General features: G+C 62.5%; 1 protein-coding gene across 1 annotated transcript in view; it reads left to right on the top strand.

Moving 5' to 3' along the window:
- The window catches only part of SORCS2 (sortilin related VPS10 domain containing receptor 2), a 463,121-nt gene that overhangs the window by 429,021 nt on the left and 12,942 nt on the right, over positions 1-21,158 (top strand). The window contains 12 exon segments of the mRNA XM_045474649.1: positions 499-590; positions 1,437-1,519; positions 1,522-1,543; positions 6,972-7,092; positions 8,054-8,187; positions 8,924-9,052; positions 10,950-11,121; positions 16,281-16,467; positions 16,773-16,906; positions 17,827-17,950; positions 19,163-19,275; positions 20,266-20,391. Of these exon segments, the coding sequence (XP_045330605.1) occupies positions 499-590; positions 1,437-1,519; positions 1,522-1,543; positions 6,972-7,092; positions 8,054-8,187; positions 8,924-9,052; positions 10,950-11,121; positions 16,281-16,467; positions 16,773-16,906; positions 17,827-17,950; positions 19,163-19,275; positions 20,266-20,391 (1,437 nt within the window).

A 21,158-nucleotide genomic window follows, 5' to 3' on the forward strand; every position in this document is an offset into this window, starting at 1 on the left:
CAGAGACAGAGGGAGACACAGAATCCGAACCAGGCTCCAGGCTCTGAGCTGTCAGCACAGAGCCCGATGTGGGGCTCAAACTCACAGAGCTGTGAGATCATGACCGGAGCTGAAGTCGGACGTTCAACCGACTGAGCCACCCAGGAGTCCCTTGAGCTGAGTCTCAATGTCAAATTGGGGTTTACTTGTCCTAAACGCTCTGCTGACTTCCGTGATTTCTTTCCCACCTTCACGCGGTCCCCGTACAGGTGCGTGAGCTTTCCCTGCAGAGGGCCGGCTTCCTGTGCGTTTATCTGCAACTTAATCTCTCGCATCAGTGGTCTAGAAACTGCCACGCTCGTTCGTTCAGGCCATGCACACTGAGTCTGGGGGGTGCCGGAGAGCATGGGGGGGGGGCGGGGGACACGGGAGCCCTGGGCCAGCTACCTGGGGCTGCGTGGGGACACCTCTGCCCCCAGAGAGTGACCCACCCTCAGAGCGTGGCCTGCCTCTCTGCAGGTGTTCGAGGAGGAACACCACGTCCTCTACCTGGACCACGGCGGTGTGATCGCAGCCATCAAGGACACCTCCATCCCCTTGAAGATCCTCAAGTAATGCCATGGGGCCCAGCTCGGGGAGGGGGCATTGCAGGGTGGGTGGGGTTCCTCCAGCTGGGAGCTGCTCCCAGCTGGGCCTGGGGACACAAAGAAACCGAGAATGGCGGCACAGTAGGGTCCGCAGCGGGGGTGGGGGGGGGCAGAGGAAGACTTGGGGCTTAGGGGCCCGGAGGAGGCCCCCATCCCGGCCTGGGGGAGCAAGGAGGGCTTCCCAGAGGAGGTGACTTTCAAGCATCAACAAGAGTTAGTCCTGTGGAGGAGGCAGGGCCAGGCAAGGAAGCCGGTAGCATGTGTCCAGGTGAGAACAGGTTTGGATGGGCTTCTGACATCTAAGGGCAGTTGTGGGGAAAGGAGGGCAGGTGTGAACTCTGGAGTCGGAAGGCAGAGAAGGCAGAGCTGGGGGAGCTGCTCGGAAGCCAGTATCACTTTAGTCTGAAAAACAGTTTTCTGCATTGCAAGCCGGTGGCACCGTGATATGATAAGTTGGGAGGCAGTACGCCCCTGTCCCTGGCCTGGGCTGAGCTCAGGCACCAGGGGTGGGGGTGGGGGCTGACCTGGATGCTCCAAGCCCAGATGACTGCAATCCAGGGGCTGAAAAGCAGCTGCAGTGTACCCAGAAGGCACGCCCAGAACGCCTTAGCTGTAGTGTTACTAAGGAGATGCGGGTGCTGCTTGGTGCCGGCGGGCGGCTGCTGTGCCCCCGGGAAGGGGTGCAGGTGCGGCCCGGACCTCTTCTCCCAGCCCCCTCGGCTGGGCAGCACTGGCCCCTGGGCTCGGGCAGGGCCCCAGGGAGTGCTCCCGCCCGCCTGCCTGCGGTGGTGACGCCCCTTCTCCTGGCAGGTTCAGTGTGGACGAGGGCCTCACCTGGAGCACGCACAACTTCACCAGCACCTCCGTGTTTGTGGACGGGCTCCTGAGTGAGCCGGGGACGAGACGCTGGTCATGACGTGAGTGCCCACGGCAGGGGGCGGGCAGGTCCCAGCCGACCCCCAGGGGACCTTGCTGCTCCGAGGCGCGTTCGACACCGGCCTCCCCACCCCCTCCCTGGCCTCCTCACGCCCATCTCCACCCTCACACCTGCCTCCTTGTCTCTTACTGTCCACTGTTCCTGTCATCCCGGGGGACGTCCGCCACCTGCCCAGGATCGCCTGGCTGGTGAGGCTTTGAAGCCAGTCAAGGGCCAGTTCTGGGCCACCTGCCCCATGCTGCCTCTGGAGCTACCCTCCTCCTCCCCACCTCTTCCTACTCCCCCTCTTGTCCCGCCTCCACCCCTCCTCCCTTCTCCTCCCCTTCCTCCTCCCCCTCCTCCTTCTTCTTCCTCCCCTCTTCCTCCCCCTTCTCCCCTTCCTCCTCCCCCTTCCTCCTCCCCCTCTTGTCCCGCCTCCACCCCTCCTCCCCCTTCCTCCTCCCCCTTCCTCCTCCCCCTCCCTCCTCCCCCTCCTACCCCCTTCCTCCTCCCCCCTTCCTCCTTCTCCTCCTCCTTCCTCCTTCGCCTCTTGTCCCTCCTCCTCCCCCTCTTGTCCCTCCTCCCTCCTTCCTCCTCCTCCTCCCCCTTCCTCCTCCCCTCCTCCCCCTCTTGTCCCTCCTCCCCCCTTCCTCCTCCTCCTCCCCCTTCCTCCTCCCCTCCTCCCCCTCTTGTCCCTCCTCCACCCCTCCTCCCTCTTCTTCCTCCCCTCCTCCTCCCTTCTCCCCCTTCCCCCTCCCCCTCTTGTCCCTCCTCCCCCTCATCCCCCTTCCTCCTCCTCCTCCCCCTTCCTCCTCCCCCTCTTGTCCCTCCTCCACCCCTCCTCCTTCCCCTCCTCTTTCTTCCTCCTCTTCTCCTCCCCCTTCCACCTCCCCCTCTTGTCCCTCCTCCACCCCTCCTCCCCCCTTCTGCTCCTCCTCCCCTTCCTCCTGCCCCTCTTGTCCCTCCTCCTCACCCTCGTCCCTCCTCCACCCCTCCTCCCTTCTCCTCCCCTTCCTCCTCCCCCTCCTCCCTCTTCTTCCTCCCCCTTCTCCCCTTCCTCCTCCCCCTTCCTCCTCCCCCTCTTGCCCCGCCTCCACCCCTCCTCCCCCTTCCTCCTCCCCCTCCCTCCTCCCCCTCCTCCCCACTTCCTCCTCCACCCCTCCTCCCCCTTCCTCTTCCCCCTCTTGTCCCTCCTCCTCCCCCTCCTCCCCCCTTCCTCCTCCCCCCTTCCTCCTCCTCCTCCCCCTTCCTCCTCCTCCTCCCCCTTCCTCCTCCCTCTCCTCCTTCTTCCTCCCCTCCTCCTCCCCTCCTCCCCCTTCCTCCTTCTCCTCCTCCTTCCTCCTTCCCCTCTTGTCCCTCCTCCTCCCCCTCTTGTCCCTCCTCCACCCCTCCTCCTCCCCCTCCTCCCTCTTCTTCCTCCCCTCCTCCTCCCTTCTCCCCCTTCCCCCTCCCCCTCTTGTCCCTCCTCCTCCCCCTCCTCCCCCTTCCTCTTCCCCCTCTTGTCCCTCCTCCCCCTTATCCCCCTTCCTCCTCCTCTTCCCCCTTCCTTCTCCCCCTCTTGTCCCTCCTCCACCCCTCCTCCTCCCCCTCCTCTTTCTTCTTCCTCCCCTTCTCCTCCCCCTCCTCCCCCTTCCACCTCCCCCTCTTGTCCCTCCTCCACCCCTCCTCCCCCCTTCTGCTCCTCCTCCCCTTCCTCCTGCCCCTCTTGTCCCTCCTCCTCACCCTCTTGTCCCTCCTCCACCCCTCCTCCCTTCTCCTCCCCTTCCTCCTCCCCCTCCTTCCTCCCCTCCTCCTCCCCCTTCTCCCCTCTTCCTCCTCCCCCTCTTGTCCCTCCTCCCCTTCCTCCCCCTCCCCCTCCCCCTCCTCCCCCTCCCCCTCCTCCTCTTCCCCCTCCCCCTCCTCCTCTCCTCCATCGTCATTATCATGAACTCTTGGCACCTGGAAGGGCTCAGAGGCACGCTGTGCGGAGCTGACCTGACGCCCAGACGGGCCCATGTGGGGCAGGGCCAGGCCAGGGCCCGGGTCAGGCTGGGCCTTGAGGCCACAGGGAGAGCTCACCCCACTCCGGGCCAAACGCTGCACTAGGCACCGTGATCCTTGTTGGGATCTGAGAGGCTGGGCCTGAAACAGGTGCCCAGGGCCTGACTGCTCCCACCCAGACACCGGGGAAAGTGGGGTCGGGCCCTGGAAGGCTCCTTCCTGGGCAGTCTGACCTCCCAGGGGCTCGTTCAGGCAGAGCTGACCCACAGGCCGGGCCAGGGCCTGACCCACTGCATTTCTACCAGCTCCCTCCTTCCTACGTGTGCCTGGCCGCACTTGGGGCAACACAGCAGGGCTCTGTGCCCTCTTCTTGCCTTGTATTGATGACGCCTGTACTGGGGAGACCGAGGGTCCCCAAAATGCACATCTACCCAACACCTGTGACTTTCTTTGGACATGGGGTCTTGGCAGATGTGATCGGCTGGGACGAGGTCACGGCGCAGTAGTTGGGGGGTGGGGGGGCCCTAACCCCACGACCTTATAAGGAGGGGAGGGATGCCGACAGACACGCAGGGAGAGTGTGACCGGGAGGTGGAGACTGGAGGCCACAACCCCAGGACTGCCAGGCCGGAAGAGGCAGGAAGGACCGTCCCCCAGAGCCTGTGGCGGAGCCCCACCCTGCAGACACCCAAACTTCCCACTCGTGGCTTCCAGGCTTCATTGTTCACAGCCCTCGTTCGTGGAAGCTGGTTAGGGCCCCACACGCTTCCCTGCTTGGCTCGGGGCCGGGGCGCCTGGGCCGTCAGCACCAGTCTCTGCAGTCAGCCTCCCTAGCTCTTGCCTCTTTCTCCCCAGTGGACCGGGTGGAGACTTCCCCAAGGCGGGGCAGGGGACAGGGACAGGCAGGGGAAGGGACAGCGCCTCCCCCCGCTGACCAGGCCCACCTGGCCGCACACCACAGAAGCCACGTAGGCCAGCCCTTCCGTGGTCACTCCAGCATGATCTGCAACGTGCCGCCCGCTGTCCCGGGCTCCAAGGACCCCGAAGACCCCCGGAGCTGGTGGTCCATTGGGCAGACAGACCAAACAGAAGAGCGGCACATGTCCTCACCGGTGGGACGGAGGCTGGCTTACCAGGGCCAGGCGGGGGTGGGGGTGGGGAAGGGCCCTACAGGGCTCCAGCTGCGTCTTGGGCGTTTGGGAGCAGCTGACCTTGAACTGGGACGGGATGGCTAAGTCACGGGCTGGAGGACGAGCTGTGGGCTGAGCAGGAGCCGTGCCTTCCCACGTTGTGATCGGGACCGGCCCTGCCCTGGCTCCATCGTTCCTGGAGCAGACAGGCCCGGCCAGGACAGCGCCCGGCGGCCTGACCCCTCCCCTGCCCGCTCAGCCCGCGGTGGCTGTGCGCCCCGTGGCAGGCACGGATTTACTGCCTGGGAGCGATGCCCTGGCTGGACTCCCCGGAAGCATCTGGTTAGTTAATTAACAGCTCACACTCCCGTCTGCCCTCCCAGCTCACGGTGGGGCCCCCGCGCTGCCGCGACCTCATCGGCTCTCCCCCTGGCTGCGACGGGCCAGGCACTCGCGCTTCTGAACACCCCAGAGAGGCCCGTGCAGATGAGCCCCCAGCCTCAGGCCTAAGCTGGCGGGAAGTTGCCCGGAAAGCACACTGCCGCCCGCCCCACCCAGGCCGGCCGGGCTGTCCTGTCCCTTGGTTAGTGGGAGGTTCTCCCTTAAAGAGATTATCTCCCTACTGAGACTGTTTAAGTAACCCGCCAGGCAGGCTTTGTTTGGGAGACAGGAGACCAAGGGACTGACCGCAGGGGAAGGTCAAGGCCGGGACAGAGGGAGGCTCAGGGACCTTGAACACCAGAGGAGGCCCCTGAACCAGCCTGGAGAGGCGGGAGTTTCATCCGTAAGATGAAGATAATAGTTGTCTACTTCGTGGGACTGTCTTGGGGAGCAGAGAAATCGCTGCGTGTGCGTGTGTAGCTCCTACTATGTGCCGGCACCCTGCACAAACCATTGCTAACCTACCATCAATCCTGAAAAGGCCAGAGCCGCCGTCCCCATTTTAAAGCCAGGGAGGATGGGGTACAGAGGGAGTGAACCTGCCCAAGGTCACAGACGTAGGAAACGGGGCATGAACCCAGGCCTGGATCAGAGCCGCCCTGTGAAAGCAAAACCCTTCTTCAAATATCAGCCTCGGACATTCAGAGCCAGCCATCATGTGCCCAAGAAAACACTCCCACACATTTCTCCTCTGCCATTCTGGAGTGGGATTAGCATCCTTTCAGATCATGATTGACCTTCCCCAAGTATCTGGTCCCTGTCAGCACGCGTGGAAGGGGACTGAGTCCAACAGGGCGTATCACCTCCCCCACCCGGGTGCTCGACCTCTGGTAATATGTCCCAAATGCTGCAGGCTGGACTACAGAAGGATCAAGGACGTGCAAGCTGGGCCCCCTCTTCTGTGGTGGCATCTGGAGCCCAAGTGTGGGGTATCACAGGGAAGCCCCTGAAATAGCAGCCTTTGCGAAGACGGAGGGATTTGGGTACACAGTAGGTACTCAGCAGATGACTCCTGAGTGCTGACGGAGAGGAAATGGCCCAAACGGGCTGGGTGACCTTGGGCAAGTTACTCAACCTCTCTGCGCCTCGGTCTCCCTTTCTGGAAAATAGGAGTGAACTCCTCTCACAAGGCTGTGGCAAGGATGAGACCAGAGAGCATATATGGAGCCCCCAGCACATCATGGGTGCCCCGTGAAGGTCTGGCCTCCAGAGAGCACCCAGGGTGCTCCACTGCCCTGCTTCCTCCGCTCGCCAAGGCTGGGGCCACGTGGTGGGCGGGAGATGAGCACAAGGCCGAGGTCCTTCCCATCCTGCCGCTGTGAGTCGGCGTGCCGACTCCTCACTCCGGATTGCCAGCAGTGCCTGGAAAAACAGCCTGTGGCCCGGTTCTGTAGAGCCGGGGTCCGGGGCACAGACCCCCCCCCCCCCCACCGCCCCCTGCACAGTGAGGCTGACGGAAGCGGGAGACGCACCGCCACAGCCACCTGACCTCCCGTCATTCTGCAGCACACAAGCAAGGACCGTGGGAGGCTATGGAAGGGCCCGGTGGCTGCTGGGAGCCGGGGGTCCTGACAATGCACCCACTTCCTGGGTTATTGGCGGGGGGGGGGGGACGTGTGGGATGACCCCCACGCGTGCAATCCGGGAGCCACAGACGATGCGGGACGGTGGTGGGGATACCAAGGCCAGGACCACATGCCTGCAGCCGGCTGGGCGCGGTGCTGGTGGGGGGCGGGGGTCCGGGACTCTGGCCCCCGGGGAAGGCCCAGCCGGGGCCGGGAGGTGTCGCCGAGGCCCGCAGGGGGGGTGGCTTGCACCCCGAGTCGGGACGGGCCGGCTCAGGTGATTTCCCTCCCCTCCCTCCTCCTCCCTCTCCAGCGTCTTCGGCCACATCAGCTTCCGCTCAGACTGGGAGCTCGTCAAGGTGGACTTTCGGCCCTCGTTCTCCAGGCAGTGCAGTGAGGATGACTATGGCTCCTGGCACCTCAGCGACCTGAAGGTGGGCCGGGGCGCAGGCAGGGAGGGCCCCCTCTGCCTGGCCATCCCCCCTCCGGCACGGCCCCAGGAGCCTGACCTGCCGGACGGCTTCCCAGAACCCCGGCGGCCCCGGACGTCCAGTCCTTCTGCTGCGTTCTCCGGCCGCCTCGTGGGGCCCGGGCTGCGCCGGGCTTGGGTCTGCAGCCGGGCTCAGGGGTACCGCAGGCCCCGACCCCACTGCGGAGCCCGTGCGCTTGGGATGCGGGAGCCGCCGTAAGATGGGAGGGCAACACAGTGCCTGCATCGTGTGTCACCCAACGCCCCACTGGGGCACGGGGCAGCCCCACCCCATAATCTCAGGCACGCAAATGTTTCTAGAACAAATAATGGGATAGTCGCACTAAGTGAAATAAATGAGGGCTGGAAACGGCCCCTGCAGCCCAGACCAGGTTGTGCTGCCCGAGGCGTGACGGGGAAGCTCGGGGTTTCAGCATGGGCGGCTCCCGCACCTGCCACGTCACCCTGCCCGTCGCAGGGAGGGGGCGGCGCCTGTTGGGAGGACAGGCTGAGGACTGGCTGTGTGTCCACCTGTGCCCTGAGGGCCGTGGCTCCTCCGAGCTCCTGCACCGGGCATGCACCACGAGGGCCGGGGGTGGGGAGGGGGGGACACGGAGAAACTCAACAGACGCCTGCTCTCCTGGTCTCCAGCCGCCCTGTGACCCCACGGGGAGCTTGTACGCTGTGGGGGCTCAGTGGATGCTTGTGGGTTGGGATGGGAGGGAGGCTGCCCCAGCTTGACCTCAGCCACACCACTTGCCCTCCTGGGCCTCGGTTTCCCCATCTGTGAAAGGGTACACTGCCTTGGTGGCCGCCTGGGGGTTGAGAATCAGCTATTTGCGGGGAAGGACAAGATCAGCAGCCCCAGATAATGGAGAGCGGTCGGCCCTTCTCGGCCAGCTCCTTACGCCGCGCTCCCGCTGCAGGGTGACCGCTGCATCATGGGCCAGCAGAGAAGTTTCCGGAAGAGAAAACCCACGTCCTGGTGCGTCAAGGGGAAGAGCTTCACGTCTGCGCTGGAGGCCCGGGTGTGCCGGTGCCGGGAGTCAGACTTCCTCTGGTGAGGACCGCACCCGACACGGGCCTCTCGGGCATCCTAAGCAGCTTCACGCGGTGGCAGCCACCGCCACCCAGCGCAGGTCTGAGTCACGCTCCTCCTGCCGCCTTATTCTGTGCGTTAGAGCCAAGACTCAGTCCAGCGGCGTCACGGAAGGGCATTAAAGAACTCACGGGCACGTGTGCACAACCACCACCGTGGCCTGCTCACGGGTGGGAGGGGATGCCAGGAATAGGGGAGGACATCCCGGGGGCGAGCGGCGCCCACCCAGCCCTTCTCGACTTCCAGAATCTGTTTCACAAAGCTTCTGGCCCATCGTCTGCCTCCCTGGCCGTCCTTACCCCTTGCCCTCCAGCTCCCCCTTGCGTGCTGGCCACCTGGCCCTGTACCTCCCTGCACCAGCATTGAAGGGGCCCCCTGTGTGGTGCCCCTCCCCTCTCTTTCCCTGCCTGTCCACTGTTCTGCTGCTCTTTCTTTGAGATTCAGTGCACCTCCTCCAGGCAGCCCTCCAGGACACCCACGCTGGGCTCAGTGTTCTCTTATGAGTTCCCAGAATCCCCTCTGCATCTCTTCTCACCTGGAACGTACCTGTTTTCAGGCTGGACAGGGCTGTATGGACTTGCCTGTGTGTCCCCACAAATGGGTGCATAGCAGGCCCTTGCTGTGAGGTCCCCACCCCCAAACTGGCTCCCATCCCCTCCCGGGCCTGCCTCCTGACTGCTGTTCTCTCCTCTTCCAGCGACTATGGATTTGAGCGCTCTCCCTCCTCGGGGTCTGATGCCAACAAGTGTTTTGCCAACTTCTGGTTTAACCCCCTGTCCCCGCCAGATGACTGTGTTCTGGGCCAGACCTACACCAGCAGCCTCGGGTGAGTGTGTCCCAGGCCTCGACCGTCGCTCCCCGGGGCAGAGCCACAGAAAGAGAAGTCGGCTGAGGCTGTCCTATTTGCTGGGCTCCCGAGACTTCAACCTGGGCACCAACCCCGCAGGGTGTCCAATCAGAGCCCACATGGGGCAGCATCAGGGAGGGAGTGTGCTTTGAGCTGGCTCTGAAATGAGAAGAGAAGTGACAGGCATGTGAAACGACAGACCCGCAGGTTGGGAGGCCCCAAGACACTCTGTTTCCCTTTGAGGAAGTCGTGAGCGGGAAGAGAACCTCAGTGGACTTAATAGAAAATCCCCGTTAGGACTCTTGGGGGAAGGGGAGGGACAGGACAGAATTTGAGGAAGCAGGACTGGAAGTTGCAAGCTTTGGCCTCAGCGGCATAAACTCCACCATCCGTCCATCCGTCCAGCCATGTACCCATCATCCCTCCACCCACCCATCCATCCGTCCTTCCATCCTTCTTTCCAACCACGTACCCATCATCGTTCCACCCACCCATCCATCCATCCTTCCATCCTTCCTTCCAGCCACGTACCCATCATCCCTCCACCCACCCATCCATCCGTCCTTCCATCCTTCCTTCCAACCACGTACCCATCATCCCTCCACCCACCCATCCATCCGTCCTTCCATCCTTCCTTCCAGCCATGTACCCATCATCCTTCCACCCACCCATCCATCTGTCCTTCCATCCTTCCTTCCAGCCACGTACCCATCATCCCTCCACCCACCCATCCATCCGTCCTTCCATCCTTCCTTCCAACCATGTACCCATCATCCCTCCACCCACCTATCCATCCGTCCTTCCATCCTTCCATCCTTCCCCCGTCCATTCACCTGTCCATATCCCTTCCTTCCCTCCCTCCAGCAGTGCCAGCCTCTCTGGTGCACCCACTAGGGTTTGGCAAGCAGAGACTCCTGTCAGAAGGGTCAGCACCAGGTCCCACATCAAGGGTGAAGGGTTGCACTCTGGGCACTAAGGTGCTGGGTGTGGGTAGATCTTAGAGTGTAGTTTCTTCTAAATTACTCCCGTGTGTTTTGCATGATAAACCTCTGAATGTGTACTCAGTGCTGAGCCGTGGGAGCAGGAGAGGGCACCAGACCCAGGGAGGTGGGCATATCCAGGCACTTTGCCAATGATGCTAGTTTTAGGGGCCCCGAGTCCGGGTGTGGCCTGAGGGAGTTTCACATCAGCAAGTCAGATGATGCCACCCCTGCGGTGGTTTGCCCAGGGTCTCCTAAAAGGCTTACCAGAGCCCATGGGTCTCTGCCCCCTCAACTCCTTTGCAGCCTCCTCCCAGCCCCGCTCCCCACTCTGGCTCCAACCACGTACCACAGGACCTTTGCCCCTGCTGGTCTCGCTGCCCAGATGCCCTTCCCTCTCCTGCTTACCCTCCTGATTTCACCTGAAAGCCTCTCTCTCAGGGACCCACTCCCAGAGCTTGCCAGTGGTGATTTAACCGCCATGCGGGAGGCGATCCTTCTCCCCCACTTGGCAAGGGCCGGGCCGTGGGAGGGGAACCCTTCTGCAGCAGATGCATGGCACGAAGGAGCGGGGGCGTCCGGTGGCCCGATTCTCAGCAAGGCCCCAGTCGCACCCTCGGCCACAGCGAGAGCAGGTGCTAGGGTCGTGGGAAGCACCGTGACCAGACACGGAAGCAGCCATCGAGGGAGGCAGGCCCTGGTCACCCCACCCTGAGCCTGGCTTCTCAGCTCCCACCAGGGGCAGCGATGACAGGGGTTAGCGGTGGCTCTCGGTGGGGCCGGGAGGAGGCTGCCAGAGGAGCCACGGCTTGCCACGAGCCAGTCCCCGCCGGGCTGTGGGGCCCGTGCCCTCCCCCGCCGGGCCGCCCAGACCCTGACCCTCCCTCCGGCCGCAGGTACCGCAAGGTGGTGTCCAATGTGTGTGAGGGCGGCGTGGACCCGCGGCAGAGCCCGGCGCCACTGCAGTGCCCGCTCACGCCGCCCCGGGGCCTGCGGGTCAGCATCCGCGGCGACGCGGTGGCCGTGCGGCCGGGAGAGGACGTCCTGTTCGTGGTGCGGCAGGAGCAGGTGAGCCGCGCGCTGTCCCCGCAGAGGGCAGCTTCCGCCAGGCGAGCAGGGGGCGGGCGTGCGTGCGTGGGCGTCCCCTCTGCCTCCAGCCGGTTTTTTCCAAGCCGGGGAGCTGAGTGGACCAGAAGTCCCTTCCCCGGGCCCAGTCCAGCGTCGAAAGGAGGAATCCCCTCCACGATCCCCAGGGGGCGGTGGAGTAGGGTATGGGGGAGGGGTCTCCGTGCCGCCGGCAGTGGCGGGGACACTTCCGTGCACGGCCCCGTGTGCGCCTTACTGGACTCTTGCTTCCGAGATGTATTCGCTCCTGTGGGCAGCAGTTTTTTTTAAGTTTATTTTGAGAGAGAGTAAGCAGGGGAGGGGCAGAGAGAGAGGGAGAGAGTCCCAAGCAGGTTCCCCGCTGCCAGCACAGAGCCCGATGCAGGGCTCGAACTCACAAACTGCCAGATCATCGCCTGAGCCAAATCCCAGAGTCAGATGTGTAACCTTGCTGAGCCACCCAGGCGCCCCTGGACAGCAAGTTTTGAAACCTCTAGTGATATTTATTTAGTTCATCTGAAATCTTAAGAAATGCAGGAAGTTAAACAAAATTATTATTTATAATCCCAGAACCAAAGATTAAGCCTATAGGTAGATGACGGATGATAGACAGATATAGATTTAAATTTATATAACATATACACATATGTAAATTCCCTCCCAGTCTCCTACTTTCTTTTTTTTTCTTTAGTACAAGTGTTATGCATTCTTCTGATTTTTTTTCCATTTTGTTAATTTTTATTTACTTTTGAGAGAGAGAGACAGGGCAGCAGCAGGGAGGGGCTGAGAGAGGGAGACACAGAATCTCAAGCAGGCTCCAGGCTCTGAGCTGCCAGCACAGAGCCCGACATGGGACTGGAACCCACAAACTAGGAGATCATGATCAGAGCTGAAGTCAGACGCTTAACTGACTGAACCACCCAGGCGCCCCTGTATTCTGATTTTAAAAAGAATTTATGCTCCTTGTAGAACGTTTGAAAAACACCTAAAATGTCAAGAATATAAATATCACCAAAACTCCTGTTGCCCCCAAGGTAACAACTGCTAAATTTTGTATTTTCTTCTGGCCTTTGAAAAAGAATATATAGCATGCTTAATTCTTGTGATTAGACAGGTAACAAACTCACTGTAGAACATTCAAAACCAGAAATCACAAAGACTTACCAACATGCAGGACATTCCAAACGACAGGAAAGCACAGAGGACAAGGCTGCTCCCCCTGGAGGGAGGCCACCCCAGGAGCCCAAGCCGTCTGCCCACACCATTCCGTTGGGCGTTGGGATCTCTGGTGAACAGATATGTTAGATGAAGCAACTTCAGTTTTATAACTGTTCGCGCTTTATTAACACACGCCCTCCACGATACGGGGCCAGGGTGGGGTCCGTGAGGATGACAGAGGTCCTTGGTGTTGGAAACCAGTAACTCTGGTCTCATACAAACAGGGGAACCGAGGCCAGAGGACACAGAGCTGTGTGTGTGAGTGCCCATGCGCCCAGGCTCACGGGTGTGCAGTCACCTGATTTGTAGATCGGGGAACCCTGGCTCAGAGAGGTGCGGTGACTCGCCCGAAGCCACACAGTGACAAGTGACAGAGCTGGCACTGGGTCCCAGGCCAGGGGGCTCTGCATGGACAGCATCTGGTCTGTGGCCCCCAGACCTGGGCCGGGCCTGGGGACCCGTGTCCTGCCTGTTTCCAGTCCCTGTGTTGATGGGCCTGGCCCTGAGATTCACACTTGGGGCCCCGGGGGGGCGGGGCCCGGGGTGGGGAGCGGGCATCTGTCACGGCAGCATCTTGGCGTGGCAGGAGGATGGTGTCCCCTCCCCAGGTGGGGTCCCTGGACCCTCGGAGTGGACCCACCTGCTGCCTAAGTCCCAGCACAGCCGTCCGTGAAAAATGGCCATCTGCTGCCCCCTAGAGCCTTCAGTCTCACAGCTTTGTCACATCGGTGGATTCTCGGGACAGGACGAGCCTGTGAGCCCCACTGCACCAGTGTCCCAACCCTGAGGGCTAGGGTGGCTGGAGGTGAGGGGGGTTACCAGAAGGTGCTCCTGTAAGAGAGGCCTCTCTGTGCACACCCCCGTCCGGAAGAGGCCGCGGGGGAAGCGTGGGAGCTCGGGTCGCGGTGGACACACTCCTGCACGTGCACACATGCAGTGTAGCACTCACACGTCTCACGCAGACACATTTACACACTGACGCGCACAAGTCACACCCGGCCATCCTCGTGCACCGGCCGAGCTGCGGGTGGAAATAGCTCCATCTGGGGCGGGGGCCAAGTTCCACACGTAAGAATTAACAACAAGGGCTGATGGAGGAAGGACCCAGAAACAGACCCGCACGGAAATGCACAGCTGCTTGTGCCACAGGCGGAGAAACATCCCCGCGGAGGGGAGGACGGTCCCCGGCCGATGAACCGCCGATAAAAAGGAGCCCCGGCCAGAACCTCACAGCTGATACCAGATCAACTCAGGACGGACCGCAGAGGTCAACGGAAGCCGGAAAACTGCAAATCCTTTAGGAAGAAGATGGAAAGCGTCCAGACCTAGGGCTGGGCCACGTGTAGGCGGAGCGGACGCGGAAAGCACCTTCCGTAGACGAAATCGGGCACATCGGCCGTGGGCGGGAGGCAAGGCTCTTGCTCCGTGAAAGACCCTGTAAAGAAAACGAGAACTACGTTCCGGGGAAAATACTCACACAGCTCACATCCGGCCGGGGCTGGTACCGGGAAGAAAACGACACCGCGGTTGGAAAACCGGCGGAGGCCCTTTCGTCACGACGCACCTGCGAGAGTGGCCAGCATAAGGGCTGGCGGGGACGCGGAGAAACGGGACCCCTCACACGTGGCCTCGGGGGAGGGGGGCGGTGATGGGACCAGAGCTGCGGACAGCAGTCTGGCAGTTTCTGACGAAGCAGAACAAGCCACCACCGCGTGACTCAGCAAGTGCCCCCCCCCACCCCCGGGCGTCTGTCCCCGGGACGCGCAGACTCGCGTTCACGCAGAGCCGGCCCACGGGAGTCCCGGCGGCCTTACCGCACGGGAGCCAGAAACCGGAAACGCCCAGGTGTCCTCCAGGGGGCGTCCGGTCGAACAGTGGTGCAGCCACGGCGTGGAACACGACTCCCCGGTGACAGGGAGCAGGTCACTGACACGCGTCACCACCTGGGTGAGTCTCCAGAGAATTACACTGAGAAAAGCCAATCCCAGGGACTCCGTGCTGCCTGACTCCCTTTATAGGACCTTCTGGAAAGGACAAGATTGCAGAGACGGGGGACAGATGAGTGGCCACCAGGGAGCGGGTGGGGCGGTGCTGCTGCTGGTGGTGCCCGTGGCGGCTGGGTGGCTCTGCACCCCGGCTGCGACCGTGTCTGTGTCCCGGGTGTGAGATTGTGGTTCCAGCGGGTGTTGGCCCTGGGCGTGTGGCACGGGGCACACGGGGTCTGTGCGTGGGAACTGGGGGCTGCCTCTGAACCCACCGTCCCCTCTTCCTAACATGCTCAGCAGCACACAGACAAAAGCAGGAGCACAGGACACACAGCAGGTGCAGGGGGCGGGGTTACGGTGGCCTAGCTCCTCTCTGCCCTTGTGTTTCCTATTTGCCGGCATTGAGGCTGGACTCCTTTCTGATCAGGGGGAAAGACGGCAAGTCCTCTTAACCGAGTAAAATGTTTGAGTAGTTCAATGTGCATCAATCAGCCTGGCGGGTGGCCCACGGGCAGGAACGCGGGGTCCCAAGGCGGGATGGGTGGGCTGGAGACCCCGCTCCCCTCGTCCCCGTGAGGCCGCCTGTCCACAGGGAGCACTGAACGGCCGGCCTGACCCTCCAGGTTCCAGCCCAGCCTGTGGGGACAATAGAACAGCATGTTTGTAAGGTCCCCGGGCCATTGTCACAAGTGACCATGTGCTGCAAATGTAAGACAGCACATGCCTCTCTCTCAGTTTTGGAGGCTAGAAGTCTGATTTAAGGTGTTAGCAGAGCCTGGCTCCTGCCGGAGACTCCGGGGAGGGGTTCTTCCCTGTCTCGTCACTTTCTTGGGTGCCGGTGTCCCTTGGCTCATGATTGAGTCCCTGCAATCTCTGCCCTGTCACCACACGATGTCTCTTCTGTGTCCCCAAACCCCCACCTCTTCTTGAAAATACAGGGCCACTGGATGGGGCCCGTCCTACCCCAGCATGACCTCATCTTAATGGCTTCTGCAAAGACCCTGTTTCCAAATAAGGCCAAGCTCTGAGTTCCGAGGCGGGGAGGGGGCGTGGACTTGAGGGGGTGGATGCTGTTCAAGCCAGTGACTGTATTTGTGGAGAAAGTGAAACAAAAGGAATTTACGTGAAAGGTCTCTGTAAGTTTAAGGGCTTGGCCGTAAAATGAGAGGCTCGTACACGGCCAGTGCTAACCCTGTGTCGTTCTTGGTCACCTGGACAAGGTTTTCAGGGTGTTCCTGCAGGGATGGGGAGGCAGGCAGGGGAGGGAGGGGAGTGGGCATGAGACGGAACGCAAGAACGCTTTCTCCCTGTGAGCTGGAGAAAATCAGGGTTTTTTTCCGCTGGATTTCCCGTGCCTTGGTAAGGAGGCTGTGGTTCTGTGGGGACTGGCACCCCCAGTCCTGAGCGGAGGCCGTCAGACAACCCCCAGCGGCTCAAACACCGGGAAGGGACAGCAGGTGCAGGGAGCCCCGCGCTGCACGGACCCTGTGCGTCCGAGCTGCATGCTTGTTCCACGGAGAACAGGATCAAAGAAACACCCCGGAACCGCGGCGCTCGGCATCAGAGAAGGGAAAACGTTTCCCGAATTTGCTGGGAGGCCCCTGAGGAGCCTTCGTGCAGAGGATCTTTCTGGCCGTTGCCCTGAGATCCATCCGGCCCCTGGCTCAGGCCTCAGTGGGTGTCCCTGGCCCGCCGGGCCCGCCGCCCTGCTCCCACGCTCCTGCGTCTCTGCAGCTCCGGGCCGCGCCTGCCCTCCTCAGCCGGAACGCCAGGCCGCAGGTCTCCCGGGGGCAGGCAGGTGCCTGGGGGCCCGGGGCCCACGGCGTGTGAGGAAAGGAGCGAGGGAATGAGTGAGTAGACCCGCTGCTGGCCCGTCCGTGTTATGGCCCCCCCTGAATCGCCTCGTGGTCTCTCCCGCAGGGTGATGTCCTGACCACCAAGTACCAGGTGGACCTCGGGGATGGCTTCAAGGCCGTGTACGTGAACCTCACGTCGACCGAGGAGCCCATCCGGCACCGCTACGAGAGCCCCGGCGTCTACCGCGTGTCTGTCAGGGCGGAGAACGTGGCGGGGCACGACGAGGCGGTGCTCTTTGTCCAGGTCAACTGTAAGTCCGTCGCCCCTTTGAGGCCAAGAGTCCCTCCCCGGGGCAGAGGGCCCCGGGTCCTGGGGGGAATGCAGGGAGACCCTCGGGCCTGCTCTAGGACCCCAGTCCTCAGGATGGCAGGCCGAGGGGCAGGGAGACGGGCAGGCCGGGCTCAGGTCCACACCCCGGGTGCTCCGTGCCACGGTGGGTTTGGTGACGATGCTGGTGGAAGTGACGAAGGTGATGGTGACAGTGCCCAGTAGGCAGCCTCTGAAATGCCAGTGCCCTGACGCCGTCTAACCCCGGCCTTTCCCCGGACCCCGCAGCCCCCCTGCAGGCCTTGCACCTCGAAGTGCTTCCTGTCGTCGGCCTCAACCAGGAGGTGAACCTCACAGCCGTGCTGCTGCCCCTGAACCCCAACCTCACCGTCTTCTACTGGTGGATCGGCCACAGCCTGCAGGTGCGCTGGGCCCGGGACCCCACAGGCTTGCACCTGGGTGAGAGTGGGGCCGGGCAGTGCCCCGGGGCCTGGGCAGAAGGACACAGGGTATGACATGGTGGACTCGAGGTGGGCACACACCAGCCTTTCTTCCCGAGCACCTGCTCGTGTTTGGCTGAGTCTAAGTGTGGCGGACGCAGGATAAAGTGGACCAGACACTGCCTTTTCCTGGGGAGAGAGGTGTGAACACGACAGGTGGCCCGAGTTGTGATACGCATCACAGGAAGGGGGCCGGTGAGGTGTTGCGAGCTCCAGAAGATCAGGCCGTTTCTAGTCTGGGCGTTGGGTGTGGTCAGGGAAGGCTTCATGGAGGAGGGGGTCACGGGGGCCGGACCTGGTCTCAGAGCCCTGGGTTGTACCCCGTAAGCAGCGGGGAGCCACAGACAGTCGCTGGTAGGAGGGCTGGAGGGTCTCTGCGGGCAGGGCTGCCCACCTTAGCCTGGGAGCCCTCGAGACCTCAAGAGGGGCGTCCTTCCCTCATTCAGTAAGCTTAGCCCTGCACCCCAGGCAGAAAGACCCCAACAGCACTGAAGGCCCAGACACAGAAGCCGGGCGGGAGGAGCCATAGGCCCCAGATCGCATTTTCCTGGAATGGGGGGTGGGGTTGAGGAGGGCGCCAAGCTCCGGGTTCAAATCCCAACTCCGCTACTCCCAGCCCAGCCCTGTGAGCAGGCCTGGAAGGAAGGGGCCCCTGGGAGACTGGGTCCAGGCTGCCCTGACTTAGAGCTGGTGCCTCTGGGGGGGCCCTCCCCGTGTCCCCCCCTCTGCTGCCCCCATGCCCCGACCAGAGCGGGGGAGAGTGAACGTTCTGGGTGAGGCCCTGGGCAGCGGGCGGGCTCTCCCGCATGGACCTGCCCTGACCGTGCTCGTGGTCCCCGCAGCCCTTGCTCTCCCTGGAGAACTCTGTGACCACGCGGTTTGCAGACACGGGGGACGTGCGTGTGACTGTGCAGGCCGCCTGCGGAAACTCGGTACTGCAAGACTCCAAGGTGGTCCGCGTGCTGGGTGAGCCCCCTCCCCAGGGACGGGAGGCACGTCTCGCCCTTCTCGGGAGCGCTGGGTTTGTGTGGCATCTGGTTATGCAGGGCAGCGCAGGCTAGGGAGAGGAGCGGGTGAACACAGCTCACGCTCCCCAGCTTCCCTGGCCTCAGTTTCCCCATCTGTAAAATGAACACAGACGAGTCTTTGTGTCCAGTGGCCCTCATGGGCCTCACACGGCACAGAAAGAGGACGTGGCTGAGTGACCGACTTGTCGGGGTCACCAGGTCTGCCAGCCTCCCAGCAGCCGGACCTCTCCTGCCCCCTTGTCACATGATTCTAGCTTAAAGTAAGGGGACCCCTAACATAGCCTTTACTGAGACTCCCATTCTGGATCCCACTCACTGGGGGCCCCAAGTCCCTCATGGGAGACATTTACAATAGGAGATTAATCCTAAAAATGGAAGAGAGCCCCCCTCCCAGGGTGCTATTGCCCTTGTCATCACACTGATAAAACCTCATTTTGCTTGCCAACAGCCTCTCCTATGGAGAGCAGCCATCAGTTAAATATTTAGTGGGCCTGCCTTTGGCTGTTCCTCCATTCGCAAACACATGTGCACAGGGTCCTTTGAAATAGTCACTGCCTCCCCTGCCGTAAGCTGCTGGGTTCCCAGTTCACAAAGCGCTTGTCCCTTGGGCCACACAGCCCCAACAAAGCCTCCTTCCTCCATGGGGCTCAGGAGGAACCTGGAGACACTACAGCGAGCTCCTCTCACAACCACCTGCACGGGGCTCCAGAGTGGGCCTCTGGGTTGGGGACCCTGGCAAATGGGAGAGAAAGAGAAGGTGGGACCTCTGCCCTCAAGGGACTCTTACTCTGGTGGGGAGACCAGTGCCCTTGAAGTCCATGGGTCCCTGGGGGAAGGGAGCCCGACTTCATGGGGTGTAGCCATCCTTGTGAGTGAACGGGGCGGAGCTCATAGGGCAGGCTTGGCGCGTGCCGGGCCCTCCCTCCCCGGTGGGCACAGGGGTTTTAATGTTCATTATTAGGTGCCAGTCAGTGAGGTGGGCCCTGCCCCGGGCAGTGGCTGGCGCAGGAAGGACTCTTGTTTTCCAAAGCGGGCCACGGGATCTGAAGCCAGGGCAGTCCTGGGCCATCCAGGGTGCATGGCCTCCTGCCGGAAGGCGGAGCCTTGCTGCCCAGGACTGACCAGCTCGCCCGTCTCTGCCACTTTTCAGACCAATTTCAGGTAGTGCCTCTGCGGTTTTCCACGGATCTGGATGTGCACAACCCCAACACCCCTGAGTGGAGAGAGGACGTCGGCCTGGTGGTGACCCGGCTGCTCTCCAAGGTGCCCCCAGCCCACCCCCCCAGGGCCTCCCCAGCACCTGCGGGCGCCTCGGAGGGGCGGGGCCCCAGAGCACCGAGGGAGGGGCGGGGCGGGGCGGGGCGGGTGGAGCTGCCCTCAGTCCCGGTGACCTGGTCTTCAGGCTGTCTGCCCGGTGCTCCGGGGACAGCTAGGGCCCGCTGCCCTGGCTCTGCGGGACAGGCGGCTGGAGCGCCAGCTCACTGGGGGGGGGGGGGGGGGCAGGCCGACGTCCTCCATGCACATCGAGTGAGCACCAGCTGTTTGCACAGGACACGGTCACTGTCCTCTGATGGCCCAGAAGCTCCTTAGGATGATATTCATTTATTCACGGAGTTTCTATTCTGGGCCGGATGCTGGAGCCAGAGAGAATCCATGTGATTGCTGCCCCTGGGGAGCCCACAGACAGCAGACCGAGGCGGTGCCCCAGGGTGGGCCTAGGCCACTCAGGGCCCTTGGTCCCTCAGTGAAGGAAAGACCAGCCCCCCACAGTCATCCAAGGCTGTCACAGGCTGAGGCCCACTCTGGCCGTGCCTCTCCTCAACCAGTTAATAATGCTGGTGATACTGTCCTGGGTGTTGAAGGCTGAATAGGAGTTTGCCAGATAAAAGTGCACGGAGTGGGCTTTTCAGGAGGCAGAGGGACCCGTGCAGGCTGAGCTTTGTGGGTTGGAGGAACTATTTGGTCAGGAGCCCTGACGCCTGGGAGGAGCTTAGCCAGAGAGGGCTCTGCTCACCCTCAGTGAGAGGAACGATCTGGAGGTAGCAGGCCCGGCCTGGGGGAGGCCACTGTCAGGGGGCTACCGGGCTCGGGGGCCATCCCTGTGGGGTGCGAGGCTCAGGACTAGCTCGAAGGACAGGTGGCCAGGACTTGGACAGACCAAGAGGAGAGAGAGGGTGTTCCTGGGGGCCCCAGAGCATGGCAGGGGACAGAGAAGACAGGCGGCTCAGGGGGGGCTTGTCCGTGTCCCTGCAGGAGACCAGCGTCCCCGAGGAGCTGCTGGTGACCGTTGTAAAGCCGGGGCTGCCCACCGTGGCCGACCTGAACGTGCTCCTGCCCCCTCCCGGGCCCGCGAGGAAGAGGAATCTCACAAGTGACAAGGTATCTCCTGAGGCCGCTGGACCCAGGTTCTCCCTGCACCGCCAAGGGTTTGGTGGCCTAGTGCCCAGGGTTTGGTGGTAAGTCACAGCGAGCACAGAGTCTCGGGGGCTCTTTGTCACGTAGAGGCCCACCAATCACTCACCAGTGTCACTCACCAGATCACCAGTGATCTCACCAATCACTGCCTGACGCAGGTGGCCAGCTCTCCTCCCTCCGTGGCCGCACCCCTGGGACTCTGGTGGCCTCCAAGGTCACTGTGTTGGGGAATGGCGGGGCACAAGGGCACTGGGGTGGGACCACCCCCCAGGGGGACATTCCGGTGGCCGGAGCTGGTCACACTGGCCCGAGCACCCAGGGTGTGGGTCTCGGGACAGAGTGGAAATCAGGGCCCATCCACTTAGCCAATGTCTTCACTGCATGGGACAGCTTCCAGAGAATAGCCTTCATCTGGGCAGACAGACGACCTGCCGTGTGGCGGGCACAGGATGGGGACCCAGGGATAAATCGAAGCCACTGGGGTGCCTGGGGTGGCTGTAACGCTTCCCCAAACAGACCGTAACTCGGGTGGAGGAGGAGAGCGGAAGGCAGACCCGGGCACTGCACAGCCCTGTGCCGAGCCGACCAGCGGGTCCCCAGAAGGTTAGGCAGGGTCAGCGTCGGGCACCGCCCCTGAGGCGCGTGCACAGGCACACAGGTGTTCACAGCAGCCCCAGAGTGGCCACGAGCCAGACGTCCACACAACGGAGTCTTATGCAGCCGTCAAAAGG

This window comes from Leopardus geoffroyi, chromosome B1, assembly GCF_018350155.1.
Source record: "Leopardus geoffroyi isolate Oge1 chromosome B1, O.geoffroyi_Oge1_pat1.0, whole genome shotgun sequence".
Lineage (NCBI taxonomy): Eukaryota > Metazoa > Chordata > Mammalia > Carnivora > Felidae > Leopardus > Leopardus geoffroyi.